The sequence below is a fragment of the Bufo bufo genome, chromosome 6, assembly GCF_905171765.1.
Source record: "Bufo bufo chromosome 6, aBufBuf1.1, whole genome shotgun sequence".
NCBI lineage: Eukaryota > Metazoa > Chordata > Amphibia > Anura > Bufonidae > Bufo > Bufo bufo.
Genome location: NC_053394.1, coordinates 263,587,892 through 263,608,435, shown reverse-complemented (window position 1 = coordinate 263,608,435; position 20,544 = coordinate 263,587,892). Strand labels below are relative to the sequence as shown.

The window sequence follows — 20,544 nt, the reverse complement described above, 5'->3', positions numbered from 1 at the left end:
ACCGTGAACTGTCAAGATGTAGCATATTTGAAGATCTGAGGATTCTGGCGAACACACGCTCAGCTCTAAAGAACATCACGTTGTAATGTTAACAACATGTTTGTGAATTTCTTTGTTTTAACCTCAGCAAAGATTTATAGGAATATTTTAAATATGCAGCAGAAGAAAATGAGATGAGCAGAATGTATCTGATCTCCTTCTAAAAGGCTGTTGCTCTGGTTGCCAAGCAACAAATTTTCAAGAACTCAACCATAATGTGTGTTCACACAAACCCTTTATGTTCCCAAAGGCAGCTCAGAGATGAAGTTTACAGATGTGCCGGACCCGAGGATTCAGACTCAAACCTTCTAACTGGCCTTATTTCAGAGGAGGTTTGAGAGGAGGATTAGTAGGCCTTGTCAGGCTTTGATAAAGGGCCAAGAAGGACATTCAGGAGCATTTGTAAATGTATAGCTTTTGATGGCTGTATTTATATCGGGCACAAAGAAGTTCTGTAAAGGCTTATGGTTGGCATGGGTGCTTGGTAAAGTGCCTCAGCCCCTCCATTCTAGAAGTCATTGTGGGTCCCATGTCCCTATAAGTTCCTCCACTGTTGCCTCAATTCATGTCATATTATTCCATTGAAAATGTATGGCCAATTTGTAATGGTCAGTATGGACCTAAATGTGCTGTGCCTGAATGGTCATTTACTAGACGATTGTTCATTCAATGGTTGTTCAGTAATCAGTCTACTTCGATCTAATGTACAGTATATGGCCACCTAAAGACAGAAGTAGGCTGATGGTTAAACATCTATTGAATCAGCGAGCATCAGGGTGCTGATCGTTTCGCAGGCACAACCGTACACATTCTTGGCTATATTGGCCCTTACAGTCGTTTACCAGGTGGAAACCTTATTTGGATGTAAATTTTACACCAGGTCTGTCAACGATGAGGTGGGACCCAACACCTATCTCTAGAACAGAAGGCCCAAAGTGAAGTAGAGTGCGCGGTGCATCCGCCACCGCCCTCCATTCATTTTTATGGGAGTGCGCAGCCGCCCTCTATTCATTTTTAATGGTGTGCGCAGCCGCCCTCCATCCATTTTGTGTGCTGCAATCTTGTTCCCTTTGAGAGCTCCGTTCTAGAGTTAGCTGTAGGTCCCAGAGGTGGGACCTGCAGCTATCTGACATTGGCTGCATAACCTAGCGATATGCCAGCAATGTTTTTGATTGAAATCATGTGTTCTGATCAACATTAGACTAATGTGTATGGGTACCTAATGCATACTATTAACTAGGGAGAGAGTAGTTCTTAAAATCCTGAGACACCGTACAAAGCTGCTCCCTGGTGAAGATGCAGAACTCTGCAGAGTTGTCTCATCTCTTAACACTGACTGCCTGCAGACTGGTCTGATAAATAAAATAATGGCATATGAACCTCTATTTGCGCTGACAAATGACGAAATAGTAAATCCCCATGATGATGTGGATAGAAACACTGCAGTAATCCTGACGCCTGCATTCTGTGTCTAGTTTTTTGCAGAGGTCGTTGAGATAGAAGAGCCATAGTGTTATTTGTTTCAGCAAAATACGCACCAACTGAAAGACAAAATCTAGGAAAAACCCTGCAGAATGGTTACTGTCCAACTGTGGAAATCTAACAGCTTGTGCACATAATGCCCAATTTTATTAAATCTAGGCTAGCATGGAAACCGAATAAGTGATATGAATTTTAGAGGAAATTCTATCTATTCTGCATAATTTATTATGTGTTTTTCTTCTGCTTAGCCACTGCATTCACCAGATCCTGGAAAGCGTCAACCACATTCACCAACATGATATTGTGCACAGGGATCTTAAGGTAACCTCTCATTCATGTAAATCACTGTTAACGTGCTCTAAAACCCCTATGTCCTGGAACCCAAAGTCGTTGTGGCCATAAATATGACCAGCCAATTGTATTTTTATCTGTATACGTAAATTGTGTTCAAATTCTCAAATGTTGGAAAGGTGACTACATCATAGGTAAGATGATGTGGTCACCTTTCTGCACTTGAAAATTGTGATAATACTAGTCTTGGACTAGATCATTAATCTTAACCATCTCCTTTCCTCCTTGCGCTGCTGACTTCTTCCCTTTTCTTCTCGCCGTCCACGTCTCTTTCCTTGGTCTTTAGCAGTATTTTTTCCTTCACCGCAGTATTACCACCTTCTTTACACGTAAGCTCTTACACATAAGCCTCTTGGGCTAATCATATGTCAAGCAAGACGCTAGATTGTCAGGTATTGGAGGATAATTGCATCTGCAGTGCTTAATCAGCATGTTATGATCGCCACCTAGTGATTGCTAGAGTCATTACAGGTTGGCCATAATATCTTTACATGAACGCACAGAATATTGTGCTAATGTATATTGCCTAATATCTTTAATAGAAAAAATTCACCGTGCTTTTTATTTTCTTCTCTGTAGCCTGAAAACCTGTTGTTGGCTAGTAAATGCAAGGGCGCTGCTGTGAAATTGGCTGACTTTGGTCTTGCGATTGAAGTTCAGGGAGAACAGCAAGCATGGTTTGGTAAGTATGAGATTGCTTTGTTTTCCGTTCCAGGTAGTATTTGTTCTAAATTTTAACCGCTTTTTCAGCTTCCTCTTAACAGTGGTGAATTAGACAAGCGTTATCCAGCTCTTTCTTTAATTTTTATAATTTGTTATTTTATATTGTATCCAGGGGCCCTCATGATCTAGCATGCATTATGTGTTTTTTTTGGCAACTAATGACTTGGGAAAGAAAAGTGAGAGTCCTTACCATCACTGTAACCACCACACGTTCTGTCTTACAGGCTTTGCTGGTACACCAGGTTACCTCTCCCCAGAGGTGTTAAGAAAAGACCCTTATGGAAAACCAGTTGACATATGGGCTTGTGGTAAGAATAATCTCGGTTTTAATTTGCCTAAAAGGGTTTTACAAGAGTTTTGAGGTTATATAACCTATCCTCAGGATAGGTCACCAGTATCTGATCGGTGGGAGTCCGACATCTGGGACCCCTGCCAATCAGCTGTTTGAGAAGGTACCGGTGCTCGCAGTAGTACCGTGGCCTTCTCTCTGCTCAGCAAGCACAGTATTGTCCATTGTATAGCAGCTGTGCTTGGTATCGCAGCTTAGCCTCATTCACTTCCATGGGACTGAGCTGTGCCTAGCCCATGTGACCGATGAACGTGACGTCACATGGCGTAGGGTAAGCTGTGAGCAGGCCACGACACCACTGTGAGCTCCAGTGCCTTCTCAAACAGCTGGTTGGTGGGGGTCCGGGTGTCAGACACCCACTGATCAGCTGCTATTGACAGTCCCACTCTGTATATTTGAGGCGATCATATGGCCCTCAGTCCACAAATTTTTTTAATTAAGAAGGCATTTCTCCTAGAAAACGTGGTAGGCGTTGCTCAATTATCCTGCTGGTTTCATCACCATATCAGTGCGTTATAGCCCCAAAACTTTATTTCATATTGAATAAAACATGGAAACCATTGCAGCATAAAAAAAGTGTGAGGCCAATTCATTTTTCTTGGTTGATTTGTTTTAGGGGTCATTCTGTACATATTACTAGTGGGTTATCCTCCATTCTGGGATGAAGATCAACATAAGCTTTACCAACAGATCAAAGCTGGAGCATATGATGTAAGTACTAACGTAAACACATTCCCTGCTTTTTTTTTTTTTTTTTTTTTAGTCCTATTGAATTATTGGATCCTTCTTTTATAAAACTTCTTGTTTTTGAATAAAACACTTCATTCTTGTAGTATGTCAGCTTTACACGAGTCAATACTTTGTGTTAATTAATAGTAAAAGAAGATATAACTGATACAACTGGGTGCATGCAGATATCTTATTGCCACTGGATCAGATACAATACTTATTTTGCCAGTTTAGACATCTCTGTCAATGTAATATTTATGGTTGCCACTAAAATTCACTAGCCCCTCATCATTAGGGGTGTAAAAGATTTGGCTTTATTGCAATTTTTGTTCCTTGGAGATGAGTGACACTGGAAATGTATCATTCCACTTGAGGGATATACCAGGATTTTACTGTTGATGACCCAACCCCAGGATAGGGCATCGGTATTTGATCGGTGGGGGCCTGGCACCTAACATCCCTGCCGATCAGCTGTTTTTGAGTAGATCCCGCGCTTGGACTACACAACTTTTTTTGTGCAGTGAAGATCCAGGTGGATGTTACCGGTCTGGGGTGTCCTTACACCGTCTGACACTGGCAGCACTGTTTGGATAGTGTCACACTGTACAGGGATGCACCCCCAACTGGTAACACCCATTTGGACTTTCATTGGAAACTGCTAGTAATTCACTCATAACTTCTAGCAGGAATAATAAAGGAATGGCACACCATAGAGTTAGCAACACACCACTAGGAGCACTAAGATACAAGAAAACGGTGAATGTGTGAAAAGGGTAAAATGCAGGACTGCTATACTTACTGTTAGACAAAATAGAAGCTACTGCGCAGTCTAGTATCACAGAGCATGGAGTGCGCTGCTATCACCACGCGCCATGTTCCCTCAGCAGCACAGGGAAGGAGGAGTCACTCTCTCCTTCTCCCTGTGCCGCCACTGCCACAAATGAGGAGAGAGAGGAGGGGAGGGCGCACTGCGCCACCAACGATTTAATACTGGGGAGGGCGCACTGCGCCACCAATGAAAGTTTATGTTTAATACAAATACAGGAGGCTGGGTGCAAAATCACATAGCCGGCGCCCAGCCACTATGAAAGGAAGCTGCGATCAGCGGCAGTTAACCCTGGGGGTTAACTGCCGCTGATCGCAGCTTCCTGTCATAGAGGCTGGGTGACTGCTATGTGATTCTGCTGCCCGCACCCAGCCTCCAGTGGCGCAGTGCGCGCGCGCCCCCCCCCCCCAGTATTAAAATCATTGGTGGTGCATTGCGCCCTCCCTCAACCCCTCCCAGTATTAAAATAATTGGTGGCAGTGGCCACAGGGTCCCCTCTCCCCTCATTCTCATTGATGGCATTGGCAGCTTCTCTGTAATCCTGGGGCTCCAATCGGTTACCATGGCAGCCAGGACGCTACTGAAGCCCTGGCTGCCATGGTAAGCTCCCTGCTGCTGTGTGTACTATGCACAGGGCAGCAGGGACAGTGTAAAGTCCTATTCACCCTAACAGAGCTTTATTAGGGTGAATTGGACAAGGGATCAAAAGATCCCAGGTTCTAGCCCCTAAGGGGGGAAATAGTTATTTTATATTAGGTGAGCCACCCCTTCTCCTCAGCATAGTTATTAAATAAACTGTAAAAAAAACAAAACACCAAAATATAAGTATAAATCACCTCCTTTCCCAATTTTACATATAAAATATATAAACCATAAATAAACATTTTACATATTGCCACATCCGAAAAGTCCAAACTATTAAAATATAAAAAACCTCCGATGCGGTGAATGCCATAACAGAATTTTTTTTTTTGTCGCCTTGTCCCCTCAAAAAATAGGATAGGACTGTTCGATTATGGGCCGGACGTTCCATAAAATGCGGAACACGTGGCTTTTTTTGGTGTGTTCATATTTTTCGGGTGGTATCGAGTATCGCAATACTTTTTTTATGGTATCGAAACCTAATCTAAATTTTGGTATCGAAACAACCCTAGTCTAGATATGTATGGTTAGTTCCATGAACACCATCACCGTTTTCCCCTCCACATATCTGACTACAGAAGTACTGTACTTTCCTTTGCGGTATAACATAGGAATGGAATTAGTGTGCTTTTACGCCTAGATTTCGGTGAAGTTTTATATAAAAAGAATGTAAGCCCGCAGCGATATCTTTGTCTTGAATGTTATCTTGAGGCCAATATTTGCCTTTCCTGTTATTTTATTGTCATACGATGCTAATATTGTATAGATTATGTCAGTATGTGGTGCTTTGCATCGTACATGGTTGTGAAAGCGGGAGGAGGGGTGGTAATCAGTTTGCCTGTCCACGTATCATTATAGGGACACATTGTTTTCTGGTAGATCTGCTCCGTTTTATATTAAAGCTTTGTTTCTTGGATCTTTCATTTTTAGTTTCCGTCACCAGAGTGGGACACGGTCACCCCGGAAGCAAAGAATTTAATCAATCAGATGTTGACAATAAATCCTGCAAAACGCATCACAGCAGATCAGGCTCTAAAGCACCCGTGGGTCTGCGTAAGTTGTACTACAAGCACTGAACCTATATCATACCTAGAAACACAAACTGTGACAATCGTAATAAGAACAAGAGGGTGATTTTTGTAAATTCCATTTTTATTGTTATACTTCCGAAATAGCTGAGCCCACAAATTGAGCTTTATGGAGCAGGTTAGCGCACAAAGCTGGGAGTGGGAGTTGGATATCTTTGAGGTCTAAGGGTCCTTTTACACGGGGAAATTGTAACGAGCGATGAGTGATGATACAGCATGTCAGTCAGCGCTCATTAAGTGCCTTTTACATGCGTCAATCATTAAGGCTCAATTCACACCCATTCATTCCTATGCCCGGACACGGAATTGCGGATCCACACTTCCGGGTCCGCACTTCCGTTCCGCCAAAAATTTAACATGTCCTATTCTTGTCTGCAATTGCGGACAAGAACAGGCATATTCTATTAGTGCCAGCAATGTGCGGTCCGCAAAATGCAGAACGCACATTGCCGCTTTCCGTGTTTTGTGGATCCGCAAAACACGTTGCGGACGTGTGAATGGAGCCTAAGAGTATGGGGCCAAGCCATAGGCAGTACGTTCATTCCCATACTGTTTTGATTGGTCCGCAGCTCATCCCCTCTTTACACAGAGCGATGGGCTGCAGACAAACGCTGATTTTTGGTGCTGCATAAATGATGTGATCCTCACCTAACAAACCTGCATTTTTTTGTTTGCTATGTGATTGGAGACATGTGGAAATGAGAACAAGTGCTGTTCATTCCTGATCATTGGTCTGTGTAAAGGGTCCCTACAGGTCCTTTCTCACGGACCATCAATTGAGGCAATTTTCAGGCATAAATGTTCCTAGGATTGATAATTTCCCTGTGTAATTGTGCCGGCAATCACCCGACAATCAAGAAAATGTTTGTTCTTCGGGTGATAGTATCTTTCGGCGAGCCCCCAGAATCATCATTTCTGGACAGCCGATCGTTTGGTGTGAACAGGGATCTGCTGCCCATAAACAATGAATCTGTATGGGGAGTAGCTATCGCTTGTCCTCATGAAGAGAAGATTATTGCTTCCTGTAAATACAGTTCTCAGCTCCAGTCAGGATCAGGCAATTATTGGTAATGTTTGGTTCATTCCCTGTAATTGCCTGATAGACAGGTTGTAAGAGTAAAATGGAGTTCTCATGAGAACCCTTTAGTGTTCTAGTTCTTAGGCTCCATTCACACGTCCGTGGTGTGTTGCGGACCCGCAAATTGCGCATCCGCAACACACCCGCCCGGCACCCCTATAGAAATGCCTATTGTTGTCCGCAGCTGCGGACAAGAATAGGACATGTTCTATCTTTTGCGGAGCTGCGGACCCGAAGATCGGGGCCGCGCTGCGCAAATGCGGATGCGGACAGCACACTGTGTGCTGTCCGCATGCATTCCGTCCCCATAGAAAATGAATGGGTCCGCACCCGTTCCGCAAAATTGCGGAACGGATGCGGACCCATTTGCGGACGTGTGAATGGAGCCTTAATGGCCATAAATCAGGTATCAAATCATAAGAAAGCACTGATCTGTGTGTAGTATATGAATTGCCTGTTCACACAGAACTTAATGTAGGCCCCAGTTTAGTTTGTGCTTTTCATTCTCCACCACTTGCGCTTTTTTTCTGCTTATCAATTGATTATTTTTTTTTCTTTCATTTTAGCAACGATCAACAGTTGCCTCAATGATGCACAGACAAGAGACAGTGGAATGTTTGAGGAAGTTCAACGCCCGGAGAAAGCTTAAAGTAAGTTTCATCACTGTTGCACACCATGAACACCACTATGATTGTAGAAAGAACAGGCACAGCTCTTCACATTGGGTTATTTATTAGCGGACAACTTCGATTAAAAGTTAAAATATAAGGACGGTGTCCTGGGTCCAGGAAGCAGAGATCTGGTTTATTCTGTGGGGTTCTTCTTTAGCTGTTCCAGTGTCTGCTATATTGACATGGAGAGGACATTGTGATTACTGGTAAATAACTTTCCTTGACTAATGTAACAGAGGTTGTGCTGTGTCCTGATTAAAGAGGACTTGGCACCTCTCTTGACATGTCCGTTTTAGTAGCTACTTGCATTTCCCAGGTAATTTAAATTCTGGAGCATTTATACTTATTTCTCTATGATGTGCCATGCCTTTACTATTCCTGCTAGAAGTTATGAAAGAATTACTAGCAGTTTGCAGTGAAGGTCCAAATTGGTATCACACTGTGCAGGGACACACCCCAACTAGTAACACTCATCTGGGCCTTCACTGCAAACTGCTAGTAATTCATTCATAACTTCTAGCAGGAATAATAAAGGAATGACACATCATAGAGTCATAGGATTAGAATTAGATGCTCCAGAATTGTTATTACATGGGGAATGTAAGGTGTTACTAAAACAGACATGTCAGGAGAGGTGACAGGTCCTTTTCTTTACTCTTCTTTTTAGACAAGGACGTTTTGGGAATGTTCCTAACTTTGCAAGAAAGCCATGTCATACCTTAATTCTATGATCTTTTTTTTTTTTGTAGGGTGCAATTCTTACTACAATGTTGGTATCTCGAAATTTTTCAGGTAAGCCTAGCTTGCAATACAAGAAGTATTGCAACAAAACTATGCATGGGGGAAGTTTGCTCACTACAAACCCAGCACATGAGGTAGTGAAAAGGTTTTAAAGGGATTCTGTCACCACATTTTACCCCCTACAGTAAAACATAGCTACTTGTAGGTCTCCCTGAGCTGTATTAAATGATGACCTTATTAACTAATAGTCTTGAGTTATTTCTTTATAAAATAGATTTTAGTGATATGCTAATGACTTACGTAAGGTGCCCAAGAGCATGTCCTTTCCTAACTTGGCGCCCAGCCGTACCCCTCGGTCCGGTGCCCAGCGTCGCCTTTCTGAGTCCAGCGCCGCCTCTAATATAATATATTCAAGAGCCGGCGCGCTGACGTAATTCCTGACCCTGTTTGAAATCCCGCGCATGCGCACTACACACTGTGGTCTGTGCCCGTGCAGACTACAGGTAATGGCATCGTTGAGCGAAGTGCCATCTGTCAGCAGATCTGTACCTACGAAATTGGCTGACATATTACATGTGCACTTGGCAGCTGAAGACATCTGTGTTGGTCCCATGTTCATATGTGTCCGTATTGCTGAGAAAAATGATGTTTTAGTATAGGTAAATGAGCCTCTAGGAGCAATGGGGGGTTGTTATTGCACCTATAAGCTCTGCTCTCTCTGCAGCTGTTTCACTCTCTACACTTTGAGTGACAGGACCAGGTGTGATGACGTTCTGCCTACCTGGCCCTGTCAATCAAAGTGCAGAGGGCGCAGCAGTTAGGCTGGGTTCACACTTGAGCGTTTTACAGCGCGTTCAAACGCGCTATAAAACGCTCAACACATGAAAACCAATGCTTCCCTATGGCCCTGGTTCTCACTTGAGCGTTTTACAGCGCTGAAAAACGCGCTGTAAAACGCCCTACGCTCAAACAAGTACTTGAGCTTCTTTGGGGCGTTTTGACGCGCGTTTGTGTCCATAGGACATTGCAGTCAATCACACAAACGCGCGTCAAACGCGCGTTTACTATTGCAAAAAAACGCTCGTCAAAAACGCGCGTTAAACGCGCATATCAAAGACGCTCAGGTCTGAACCCAGCCTTATAGAGAGCTTGAGCTTCTAGGTGTAACAGCAACACCCCCGTTGCTCCTAGAGGCTCATTTGCATATATTAAAACATTATTTTTCTCAGCAATGCTGACAAATATGAACATGGGACCAACACAGATGTCTTCAGCTGCCAAGTGCACATGTAACAGGTCAACCAGTTTTATAGGTACAAACATGCTGATAAATGCCCTTTAATACTCAAAATCTCTTTAAAATATCAACAAATTCAATGAAAAATAATCTGCAAAAAGTCCCATTAATTAATCTCCAAACCTTCCCTTACATACCTTTTTAATAGATTTTTTTTTATTGGACAGAAATCTTTTTAAGTAAATACTTCCATGTGAAATAAAAATTGTGGAACATCTTTTCTTAAGGACTCATGCACATGGCTGTAAGTGTTTTGCAGTGCGCAAATTGCAAATCAGCAAATCACTGATTCCGCCCGAGGGCATGCCACCGTTTATTTTTGGCTCCTGCAAAAATATCCTATCCTTGTCCGCAAAACAGACAATAATAGGGCATGCGGACATACGGACACGGAATGCACACATTATTCAGTTTTTTTTGCGGCCCCATTGAAATGAATAGTTCCGCATACAGGCCGCAAAAAAAAAAACTGAACCGACATGGGCAAAAAATACGTTCGTGTGCATGAGCCCTAAAACTCTGCCTTGTGCTATTCCTCTGTTATTCCTCCTGGCGATATATGAATACATTAATAGAGTGTCTCCATACACGTTCTGATACGGTCAACACTGCTTGGATAGCGGCAGGCGGTAAAGGAACACACCTTACTGACATATGGCATGGTAACGCCCGGTTGTTAATTTAGATACACATTTCCGGGAGGAATAGCACAGACACATCACAATGCCGACTTCTAAGCCAGATGTTCCACCATAGTTATTTTATGGGGAAGACAAGTATTTAGTCTCTCAATTGTGTCTTTTTAGCACTCATTGCAAATTAAAGTAATAAAAAATCATCCTTGAGTGCTATAACCTTAGAACAGGGATGCTCAACCTACGGCCCTCCAGCTGTTGTAAAACTACAACTCCCAGGATGTCCTTCAGTAGGATAATAGCTGTAGGCTGTCAGGGAATGATGGGAGTTGTAGTTTTGCAACAGCTGGAGGGCCGCAGGTTGAGCATGCCTGCTTTAGAATATATATGAGTTGCTGCACTTAGAGCTGACTTCTGATAGCATCGCTGTGGATTTCCGATGATGGTATGCCTAACGTTTGGCAAGTTGAGGAACAAATATAGGACATACTACTTGCATTTATGTAGCCTTCCATGTAGGGGTTAACATTTTTACATGAAAGTGTAGGGCTAAACCGGTGGTACATTATTCTGTAACTATAGACAGTGAAGCGAGGTCTGAGAAGCTTCACACTGCCTCTGTGCTCCTACTGTAAATTGAATTTCCAACCTGTGTGTTTTTTATTCTGGCACACGTAATGCATAATGGACAAGGAATTTAATATGTTCCATGATCTAACAGAAGTGGAACTTTCTTCGAAAGTTGCATGCATCACTTTACTGTCTTTGTCAGTTTGTACCTTCCGCATAATAACTTCTTTTTTGTGGTTCTTACTTCTTTCGCATATTCGATCAAAGAAACTACTGCTGGGTTTTCATGGTATTTGGCTGAGTGAACAAAACTTATTACAAACATCTAAAAGTTCTTGCATGTAAAAAAGGCAACTGAAACAGTAAAGTTTTAGTCTTAGAATTGACTTTTACATTGTCTCAGTTTTAAGGCTTAAAGGAGTCGACCTCTTTATGCAATACATTTTTCATGTTGATCGTAGGGTTTCCCACAGCAGGGCAGTAGGTGTTCAGCTCCATGGAACATGCCAGAACCTCCAGAACAATAGATGCCCCTCTGGCAAATAGATGAGGGGGCATTCTGAAGTAGGGTATGGGCTTTCTAAAAAAAAAAAGAACATTAAATGTATTTGTTATGCCTTTTAAGTAATCTCCTGTTTCTCAAATGTCTTTGTGTACTTAATTCATTGCAGACAAATCAGAGGTCGAGTAGATAAGTCATTTAAATTCAAGCACTTACATAACTTTTGGGAGTCCTTTCCATTGACACCATTACAGACATGTCTTTCTTGGCATCACAAAAGTTTGTTGGCTCCTGATTTTTTTTTCGCAGTGTGTAGTACACATGAATATTTGTTCTTGCTAGCCAAAAAAATATAAAAAAATACATCTAGCATATTAATTGTATTCTCTTGTTGAAGCAAAAGAGACCGAAAAGGAGTCCTATATAATACAACCAACATTCTGGCATTTTGCCTTCTAGACCTAGACTTTTGAAGTCTAAAGTACGGGATTGGCATTGTCTTCTATGTACATGTTTGCTTGAAGAAGGCTTAGTTTACCCCTGTGGCCATAGTTTTGCTAGTCGACAGTGCCACCACCAACTAAAAATGCAGTTTTATGAAAGATGGTTTATTAGTTATGAATTTTTTAATTCACTGTTAGAAGGTTGAATTAACAGAAAAAATGTTGTTAAACAAAATGCTAATATTTAGTGTCCATTCACACGTCCGTGGTGTATTGTGGATCCGCAATTCACCCGTCCGGCACCCCCTCCCCCATAGAACTGCCTATTTTTTTGCAAAGCCGTGGCCCGAAAGTTCAGGGCCGTGCTCCGTAAATGCTGATGCGGAGAGCACATCCCGTTCTGCCCCATTGAGAATGAATAGGTCCGCACCCGTTCCCGATATTGCGGAACGGATGCGGACCCATTTGCGGATGTGTGAATGGACCCTTATCCGAGACAACTTCATGTATTTGCCCAGTCCTACCTTAATCACAACCTGATGGTGGTGGTTGTTATATCGTTAAAAGGGTTAATCAGTTGTTGAAAAGAAAATGGCAAATGTCATAAAGTACCACAATAAACCCCCACAACCCTTCACTCATCAATACAGCACAGATGCTTCAGCAGTTTTTGTTTCTAAATTGCCAGTGATGGCTGCTGCAGCCATTCAATGGCCTCAGTCGTCACTCTCCTTGTGACTGGGACCTGCACCTGTCTCCAGATTGGGGGTCCTTGGATTCTCTTCCCACCTGCCGAGGCAGGCACTGGACGCTGCATCTAGGCACAGAAGGAAGCGGTGGCCATGCATCTCTCTCCTTTCATTTCTTTGGGAGCCTTGGAAACAGCCAAGCATGCTTGCTTAGCCAAGTACCACATGGATGAATAAAGAGAGCCACACATGCACGCCCACCTCTCCAATTATTTCCACTTACATGTAGTGTCCAGTTCCAACTATTTAGGTGAGGTGGGGGGCAGGGAACCCCTATTCTGGAGGTGTGTGTCCTAGAGTTCGGGCCAGTATCTTTTAGACACTTTTGGCATATCCTGTACGTAGATTGGAATAGCCCTTCAGGAATAGGAATACCCCTTTAAATTCCCATTACTCATTTGATTCTATTCTGGCTCATATTGCAATCTAAACTGAAAGACAATATAAAGAATTTATTTGTTTATGTCCCAGGCGAACAGTTATATACTCCTATCCCCTCTCAAACCCCTCTCTGATTATAAGACAACTGCTCTGTCCTAAATAGGAGATCATGATTTAAGCCATATCTCATTGCTGAGCCCCAACCACTATGATACCGAAATAATATCGTAAATTAGTACCTGCGCTCTCTGCAAAACTGTTTCAAGGGCGTGCAGATAAAATTTGCTTGGACTGACACTGGTGGGAATACTCTAAACAGGTTTTCCGCCCTCAGTAAGTTGATGGCATATTGCTTGGTGGTGACTTTTGACTTCTGGGATCTCCGCCACCCCTTAGGCCCCTTTCACACGGACGAGTATTCCGCGCGGATGCGATGCGTGAGTTGAACGCATTGCACCCTCACTAAATCCTGACCCATTCATTTCTATGGGGCTGTGCACACGAGCGGTGATTTTCACGCATCACTTGTGCGTTGCGTGAAAATCGCAGCATGCTCCTCTTTGTGCGTTTTTCACGTAACGCAGGCCCCATAGAAATGAATGGGGTTGCGTGAAAATCGAAGCATCCGCAAGCAAGTGCGGATGCGGTGCGATTTTCACGCGCGGTTGCTAGGAGACGATCGGGATGGGGACCCGATCATTATTATTTCCCCTTATAGCATGGTTATTAGGGAAAATAATAGCATTCTTAATACAGAATGCATAGTACAATAGGACTGGAGGGGTTAAAAAAAAAATATTAAACTAACCTTAATCCACTTGCTCGTGCAGCCCGGCTTCTCTTCTGTCTTCTTTTTTGCTGTGTGCAGGAAAAGGACCTGTGGTGACGTCACTCCGGGCATCACATGGTCCGTCACATGATCTTTTACCATGGCAATGGATCATGTGATGGACCATGTGATGACCGGAGTGACGTCACCACAGGTCCTTTTCCTGCACACCGCAAAAAAGAAGACAGAAGAGATGCCGGGCTGCGCGAGCAAGTGGATTAAGGTGAGCAAAATTTATTTTTATTTTTTTAACCCCTCCAGCCCTATTGTACTATGCATTCTGTATTAAAAATGCTATTATTTTCCCTTATAACCATGTTATAAGGGAAAATATTACAATCTACAGAACACCGATCCCAAGCCCGAACTTCTGTAAGGAAGTTCGGTTTGGGTACCAAACATGCGCGATTTTTCTCATGCGAGTGCAAAACGCATTACAATGTTTTGCACTCGCGCTGAAAAATCGCGCATGTTCCTGCAACGCACCCGCACCTTTTCCCGCAACGCCCGTGTGAAAGAGGCCTTAGAGCTAAAGTTAGTAAAGCACAATAGCCCAGTCTGATTGGTTTTCTCTGCACAGTGACTAACCTGGCCCAGCCTCTTTGTTCTAGGCATCCTTCCAGATCAGCTGTTTTATCTGTGACTTTATTGACTTGATTATAGATTTTACATTGCACTTAATTTTTTTTATACCCATATTAGATCCGACAATGGCCTAAATAAGTCGGTAGAGAGCCACATTGATGGTGCTATTGCAGGCAGTTTTTTTCCCTTCTAGCTCATGGGCCTCCTTCCAGCTGCATGGATTGCTATAGCTGCAATTTACGTTCTGCTGAGCCACTTGTTAGTATTCTAGAATCTGGTTAATGGACAAATCACTTTACCATAGTAACTTTCAATTTGTCCACCTGCTTATGCTTCATGAGTGACCAAAGCAAATGCAGCCACTGTCGCTTTTTTGCATGTTGATTTTGCAGATGCTGCTGCTCTTAGTAAAATACACTAGTCTGAAATATTACAACATTCACAATCGTGACATCAGCTTAAAGGGGTTCCCCGGAAACAAACAAACAAATGAAAATACAAAAAAACATGTTAATATGAATAAATTCCTAAATGCCTTTAATAATGGCTCATTTGTCTAGGGGGCTATCAGCTGTCGTGTTTGCCTGCGTCTGAGCTCACCTCTCGTCAGTACTCGCTGGATTGAAGGACCAGACGCACGCTGCTGTGACAGCGGCCATTTTAAATTTTCTACTGATCTCACCCCCTAGACAAAAGGAGCCATTATAAATAATTAAAGGAATTTAGGAATGTATGCATATTAATGTTTTTTGAATATTTTTTTCCCGGAGAACCTCTTTAAGGCTCTGTGTACATCTGCGTTGGATGCTCCATCAAGAGTTTCTGATGCAAGAGTTTCATATTTCAGAAAAAATTATTTATTGGGCATTAAAAAAAAAAACAGACACCTGTGCAGAAGCCATCGGGACCCAATTATGTGTCACTGGGGTTCCTTGGGCACTGTTGGTATCGGGCATTTCGGCACTGTGTTGTGTTTTCTGTAGAAATCATAACGCACAAGTTAACAGAGCCTAAGTGCCCACTAACCTACATACAAAAGTGACTGTGTGGCCCATAACAATCAAAATTTTGAATATGAGAGTTGAATTCTGATTTCTATAGGCGACAGAACCACTTTTTATGGTCACTTTTACAGTGCCTTAAAATTTACAAATGTTAAATTTTTTTTAATTGTTATCACTTTTTCTGTCCTATAATTTCTTTCTGTTTTTGACGCCTACAAAACATACACACTAAACACGTTTTTCTCCTCTAAGGCCTTAATCAGAACAACTGTACAAAGAGTATAAGTAGAACCACTGGCTTATTGCCACTTTTCCTTCCTCTTCCCACAGTCTCTTCATTCTTCAAAAACTCCTTCATCCTACTGACTTGCTATGCTGCCCTATGTTCTTGGCTTGTTGCAGTAGATTTTTCTTTTTGCTGTTTATTATTTTGCTTGAGAAGGTGGGGGAACTTTGCGAGCACACAAGAGTCATTAAGATCTGCTTGACTATGGCATCCTGTAGAGTGTGTCAATGCGAGATGCAGCATGTCAGATGCATTGCAATCACATGGTATCTAATAGGTGTTGTATAATTGAAAACTAGGTGCTGTTAACAGAAGAGAGAAAAAGGAAGACCCTACAGGTGGGGATGTTGCACCTCTTGGCATCCTTTGCTTGTTGTCTGGTCATTTAGCTCCCAAAATGTATATGAAAGCGAATGCTTGCTTTTGCCTACAGTCTTGACTACCACTCGCTGCTTGAGAGTGAACGATATCCAGTGTTTGTTTCCAGCTTCACAGAAAGAAAGTAAAGAGTCTTTTGTGCTTTGCAAGGTCCACCCCAACCACTTCTCCAGGCAAATGTCAAATTAATATACATGTGCATTGAAAGTCTATTGCTTCATACAGTTCTGTTGTCATAATTTTTTTTAAATCAATGCTTATTTGACTTGCATCTTGCGTTTATTGTTGCTCATTTGGACTTTTGTTGCATTGTTGCGGCTCCTCCCACTGAATGATTTTGTCCAATCAGTTGGCAGGCAGAGCTCCGCCCCCGTTGCAGCCGCCACCAGTGCTGCCAACTTGGCTGAGCAAGGTACGTGGCATGAAGTGACCCGAACCCCAGTTACTATAAAACTCAATCTGATTTTTCTCCCTACTGATTTCCTCTTCTTTTGACTTCTCCTTTCCTTCCCTTGTCCTAAACTCCTGCCCCTGATGAAACTGCATGCCAGTGCCTGCATGCTCAGGGGCAGGACATGTTGTGTACCTTAGTGGTGAAGTTTGGCATGGAGTCCCATTTGACCCTAATTTGGAGTTTTTGTTTTCTTGTTGATGTGCTACTAACTTTACTTTGCATGCTGAGCAGCTCTTGGCTTTTCTCTCTTCTTTCTTATTTCTTTTGGGAAGAGAAGAAATAATATTTGGCAACAAATGCCAGAATTGTTCCTTCCTTCGAAGCCTAAACTTGTCTTCAGTGAGTGGTTTTCACTTTGTTTGTATGTATTTGCTGAAGGATTCAAAGGTTTCCTATCACCAGTTCAAATGGACACAGGGCATAAAAATTTAGACTTAACCTACCTCCACCGCAGTACAAATTTCATTACTGTACAATGAAGCCTTTCCGAAAGTCTAATGCAGCGTAACCACAGCTCTGGGAACCAACAAAAAGGTCTGTCAGTATCTACATCTCTGAGGTCATCTGTTTCGATTTAGCTTCCTAAAAATAGGTAAAAATTGTTTGTGGTTTGTTGTGTTTAAATTGTAACTCTTTTTGGACTTTTAAAGAGACCGGTATAGCAATAAACTGTAAGACATATAAATCTTTGCTGCCACATGATTATTTACCCATTCTGCTCGGTGAATCTTCATAGTTGGTCTTAACATAGTCAGAGATTTTTTTTTATGTTCACAGTTCATTGAAAAAGAGCGGTGCTATCAGCAGCTGCTTTGGTTTCTAGTTACAGTAAGTTGTAGCATCCTGCGTTGTACAGTGTCACAGGTGTGTATATTATTGCATACCACGTGGCATTCGTAGAATGTCATCAGGGGTGTCATCTGCCAGTCCTTGTGACACTTGAGCATCAGCAGGGCATGCTGAGAGCTGCTAACATTAAAGAGAAACGTCACGGGAGTACTAGACAGACTGACAGAGCATGCCTCTGCAGGTGGTAAAAGAGAAGGATAGAGGGGGTCTTTCTGAAAGGTCAATTGCAGAATGACTACTGGAACTCAAGAGTCAAAACCTGATGCCCATAAATACACCCACATGAGCAGCATTGGCATTATATAATTACAGTGTGCTACATATCATGTTTCCTCTGTAATATAGTTTAAGGCTACATGCACACGACCATATGTGTTTTGCGGTCCGCAAATTGCAGATCTGCAAAAAAAAAAAAAAAAAAACGTGTGACATCCCTTTTTTTTTTTTTTTTTTGCGGGTCCATTGTAACAATGCCTGAAACAGACAAAAATAGGACATGTAAAAAAAATTTTTGCGGGGTTTACGGGACAGACATACTGATGCGGACAGGACTGATCCGGAACGGATCTGGAAACAAACAACGTTCGTGTGCATGTGGCCAAAGAGCTAGAAAAAACATGGCTTTCAAATATTCTCGTTTTCTGGACATTTCTATCAATAAATTATAAAATCCTATTTAATTTTTACATGGTTAAATAAGTTGAAAAAAGTTACGGGCCCATCAAGGTCAGCCTTTCTCCAAATTGTTAGATCAATTTTAACCCTTAATGCCACTTGCTAGTAGATGAGCATTTAGCCGTTTTTAAATGCTGGCATAGTGTCTGCCATTACTGCCTCTTGGGATGGGCATTGCACAGTGTAACTGTAAAAAATCCTTTTCTGTATTGATGTCTAAATCTCCTTTCCTCCACACAAAGAATGTCCCCTGATCATTTGCAAAGTCATTGAGATGAATAAATTATGTCCTACGTCTTTGTATTGCCCACATGTTCTTTGTGTTTATACAGTGCTGCCCATAATTATTTATACCCCTGGCAAATTTTGACTAAGTTACTTTTATTCAACCAGCAAGTAATTTTTTGACGGGAAATGACATAGGCGTCTCCCAAAAGATAATAAGACGATGTACAAGAGGCATTATTGTGGAAAAAAAACTAGGGATCGACCGATATTGATTTTTTAGGGCCGATACCGATAATTTGTCAACTTTCAGGCCGATAGCCGATAATTTATACCGATATTCTGGGTATTTTTATTTTTGAGGAAAAAAAAATTTTTCCTACACAAATCTGCTGAAAATTTATCTTTATTGTTAACGTGTATTATTATTATTATTATTATTTTTTTTTTGAAAATCTTTTTCATTTATACTTAATATTTTTGTGGTTTTTTTTTTTACTAACTTTTAGCCCCCTTAGGGACTAGAACCCTTGTCCTATTCACCCTGATAGAGCTCTATCAGGGTGAATAGGAGATCACACTGTCCCTGCTGCTCTGTGCTTTGTACACACAGCAGCAGGGAGCTGAACATGGCAGCCAGGGCTTCAATAGCGTCCTGGCTGCCATGGTAACCGATCGGAGCCCCAGACTTACACTGCTGGGGCTCCGATCGGAGGAGCAGGGGAGAGGGGATCCTGTGCCCACTGCCACCAATGATTAATACTGGGTGGGGGGGGGGGCGCACTGCGCCACCAATGTTTTTACTATTGGGATGGGGCCGGGGGCGCACTGCGCCACCAATGATTAATACTAGGGGGCTTGGGGGGGGGGGGCGCACTGCGCCACCAATGAAGATAAGTCTCTCATTCATATACAGGAGGCGGGAGCTGGCTGCAGAATCACCTAGCCGGCTCCCGACCCCTATGAACGGTAGCTGCGATTCGCGGCACCTAAGGGGTTAACTACCGCAGACCGCAGCTGCCGTTCATAGAGGTCGGGAGCCGGCTATGTGATTCTGCAGCCAGCTCCCGCCTCCCCTATATGAATTAATGAAAGACTCATCTTCATTGGTGGCGCAGCGGCCACAGCCCCTCCCCTCCTCTTGTCTCCTCTCCTGCTATTGGCGGCAGCGGCATCACAGGGGGAGGGAGACACTGCTTCCTTCTCCCCTGTGCTGCGGAGGGAACACAGAACGCGCTGAGAGCAGCGCGTTCTGTGTTCCCAATACGTTATCGGAATATCGGCAAAATAGATGCCGATACCGATAACGTTCAAAATCCTCAATATCGGCCGATAATATCGGTAAAACCGATAATCGGTCGATCCCTAAAAAAAACACACTAATAACACACAAAGAATTAAATGTTACCATGTATTTATTGAACACGCCATGTAAACATTCACAGTGCAGGTGGAAAAAGTATGTGAACCCTTGGATTTAATAACTGGTTGAACCTCTTTTTGGCAGCAATAACTTCAACCAAACATTTCCTGTAGTTGCAGATCAGACGTGCACAACGGTCAGGAGTAATTCTTGACCATTCCTCTTTACAGAACTGTTTCAGTTCAGCAATATTCTTGGGATGTCTGGTGTGAATCGCTTTCTTGAGGTCATGCCACAGCATCTCAATCGGGTTGAGGTCAGGACTCTGACTGGGCCACTCCAGAAGGCGTATTTTCTTCTGTTTAAGCCATTCTGATGTTGATTTACTTCTATGCTTTGGGTCGTTGTCCTGTTGCAACACCCATCTTCTGTTGAGCTTCAGCTGGTGGACAGATGGCCTTAAGTTCTCCTGCAAAATGTCTTGATAAACTTGGGAATTCATTTTTTCTTCGATGATAGCAAACCGTCCAGGCCCTGACGCAGCAAAGCAGCCCCAAACCATGATGCCCCCACCACCATACTTCACAGTTGGGATGAGGT

At 42.7% G+C, this 20,544-nt stretch overlaps 1 protein-coding gene across 17 annotated transcripts in view; it reads left to right on the top strand.

The window, feature by feature from the left end:
* The window catches only part of CAMK2G (calcium/calmodulin dependent protein kinase II gamma), a 275,469-nt gene that overhangs the window by 198,893 nt on the left and 56,032 nt on the right, over positions 1 to 20,544 (top strand). For 6 of the 17 annotated variants that reach the window (XM_040437117.1, XM_040437119.1, XM_040437123.1 and 3 more), the window contains exons 6-14: positions 1,770 to 1,842; positions 2,452 to 2,554; positions 2,820 to 2,903; positions 3,561 to 3,655; positions 6,072 to 6,194; positions 7,874 to 7,957; positions 8,728 to 8,770; positions 16,300 to 16,338; positions 16,728 to 16,790. In XM_040437117.1, the coding sequence (XP_040293051.1) occupies positions 1,770 to 1,842; positions 2,452 to 2,554; positions 2,820 to 2,903; positions 3,561 to 3,655; positions 6,072 to 6,194; positions 7,874 to 7,957; positions 8,728 to 8,770; positions 16,300 to 16,338; positions 16,728 to 16,790 (707 nt within the window). The remainder of the gene's footprint in view (positions 1 to 1,769; positions 1,843 to 2,451; positions 2,555 to 2,819; positions 2,904 to 3,560; positions 3,656 to 6,071; positions 6,195 to 7,873; positions 7,958 to 8,727; positions 8,771 to 16,299; positions 16,339 to 16,727; positions 16,791 to 20,544) is intronic. The other 11 variants (XM_040437120.1, XM_040437124.1, XM_040437126.1 and 8 more) reach the window with 2 other exon arrangements.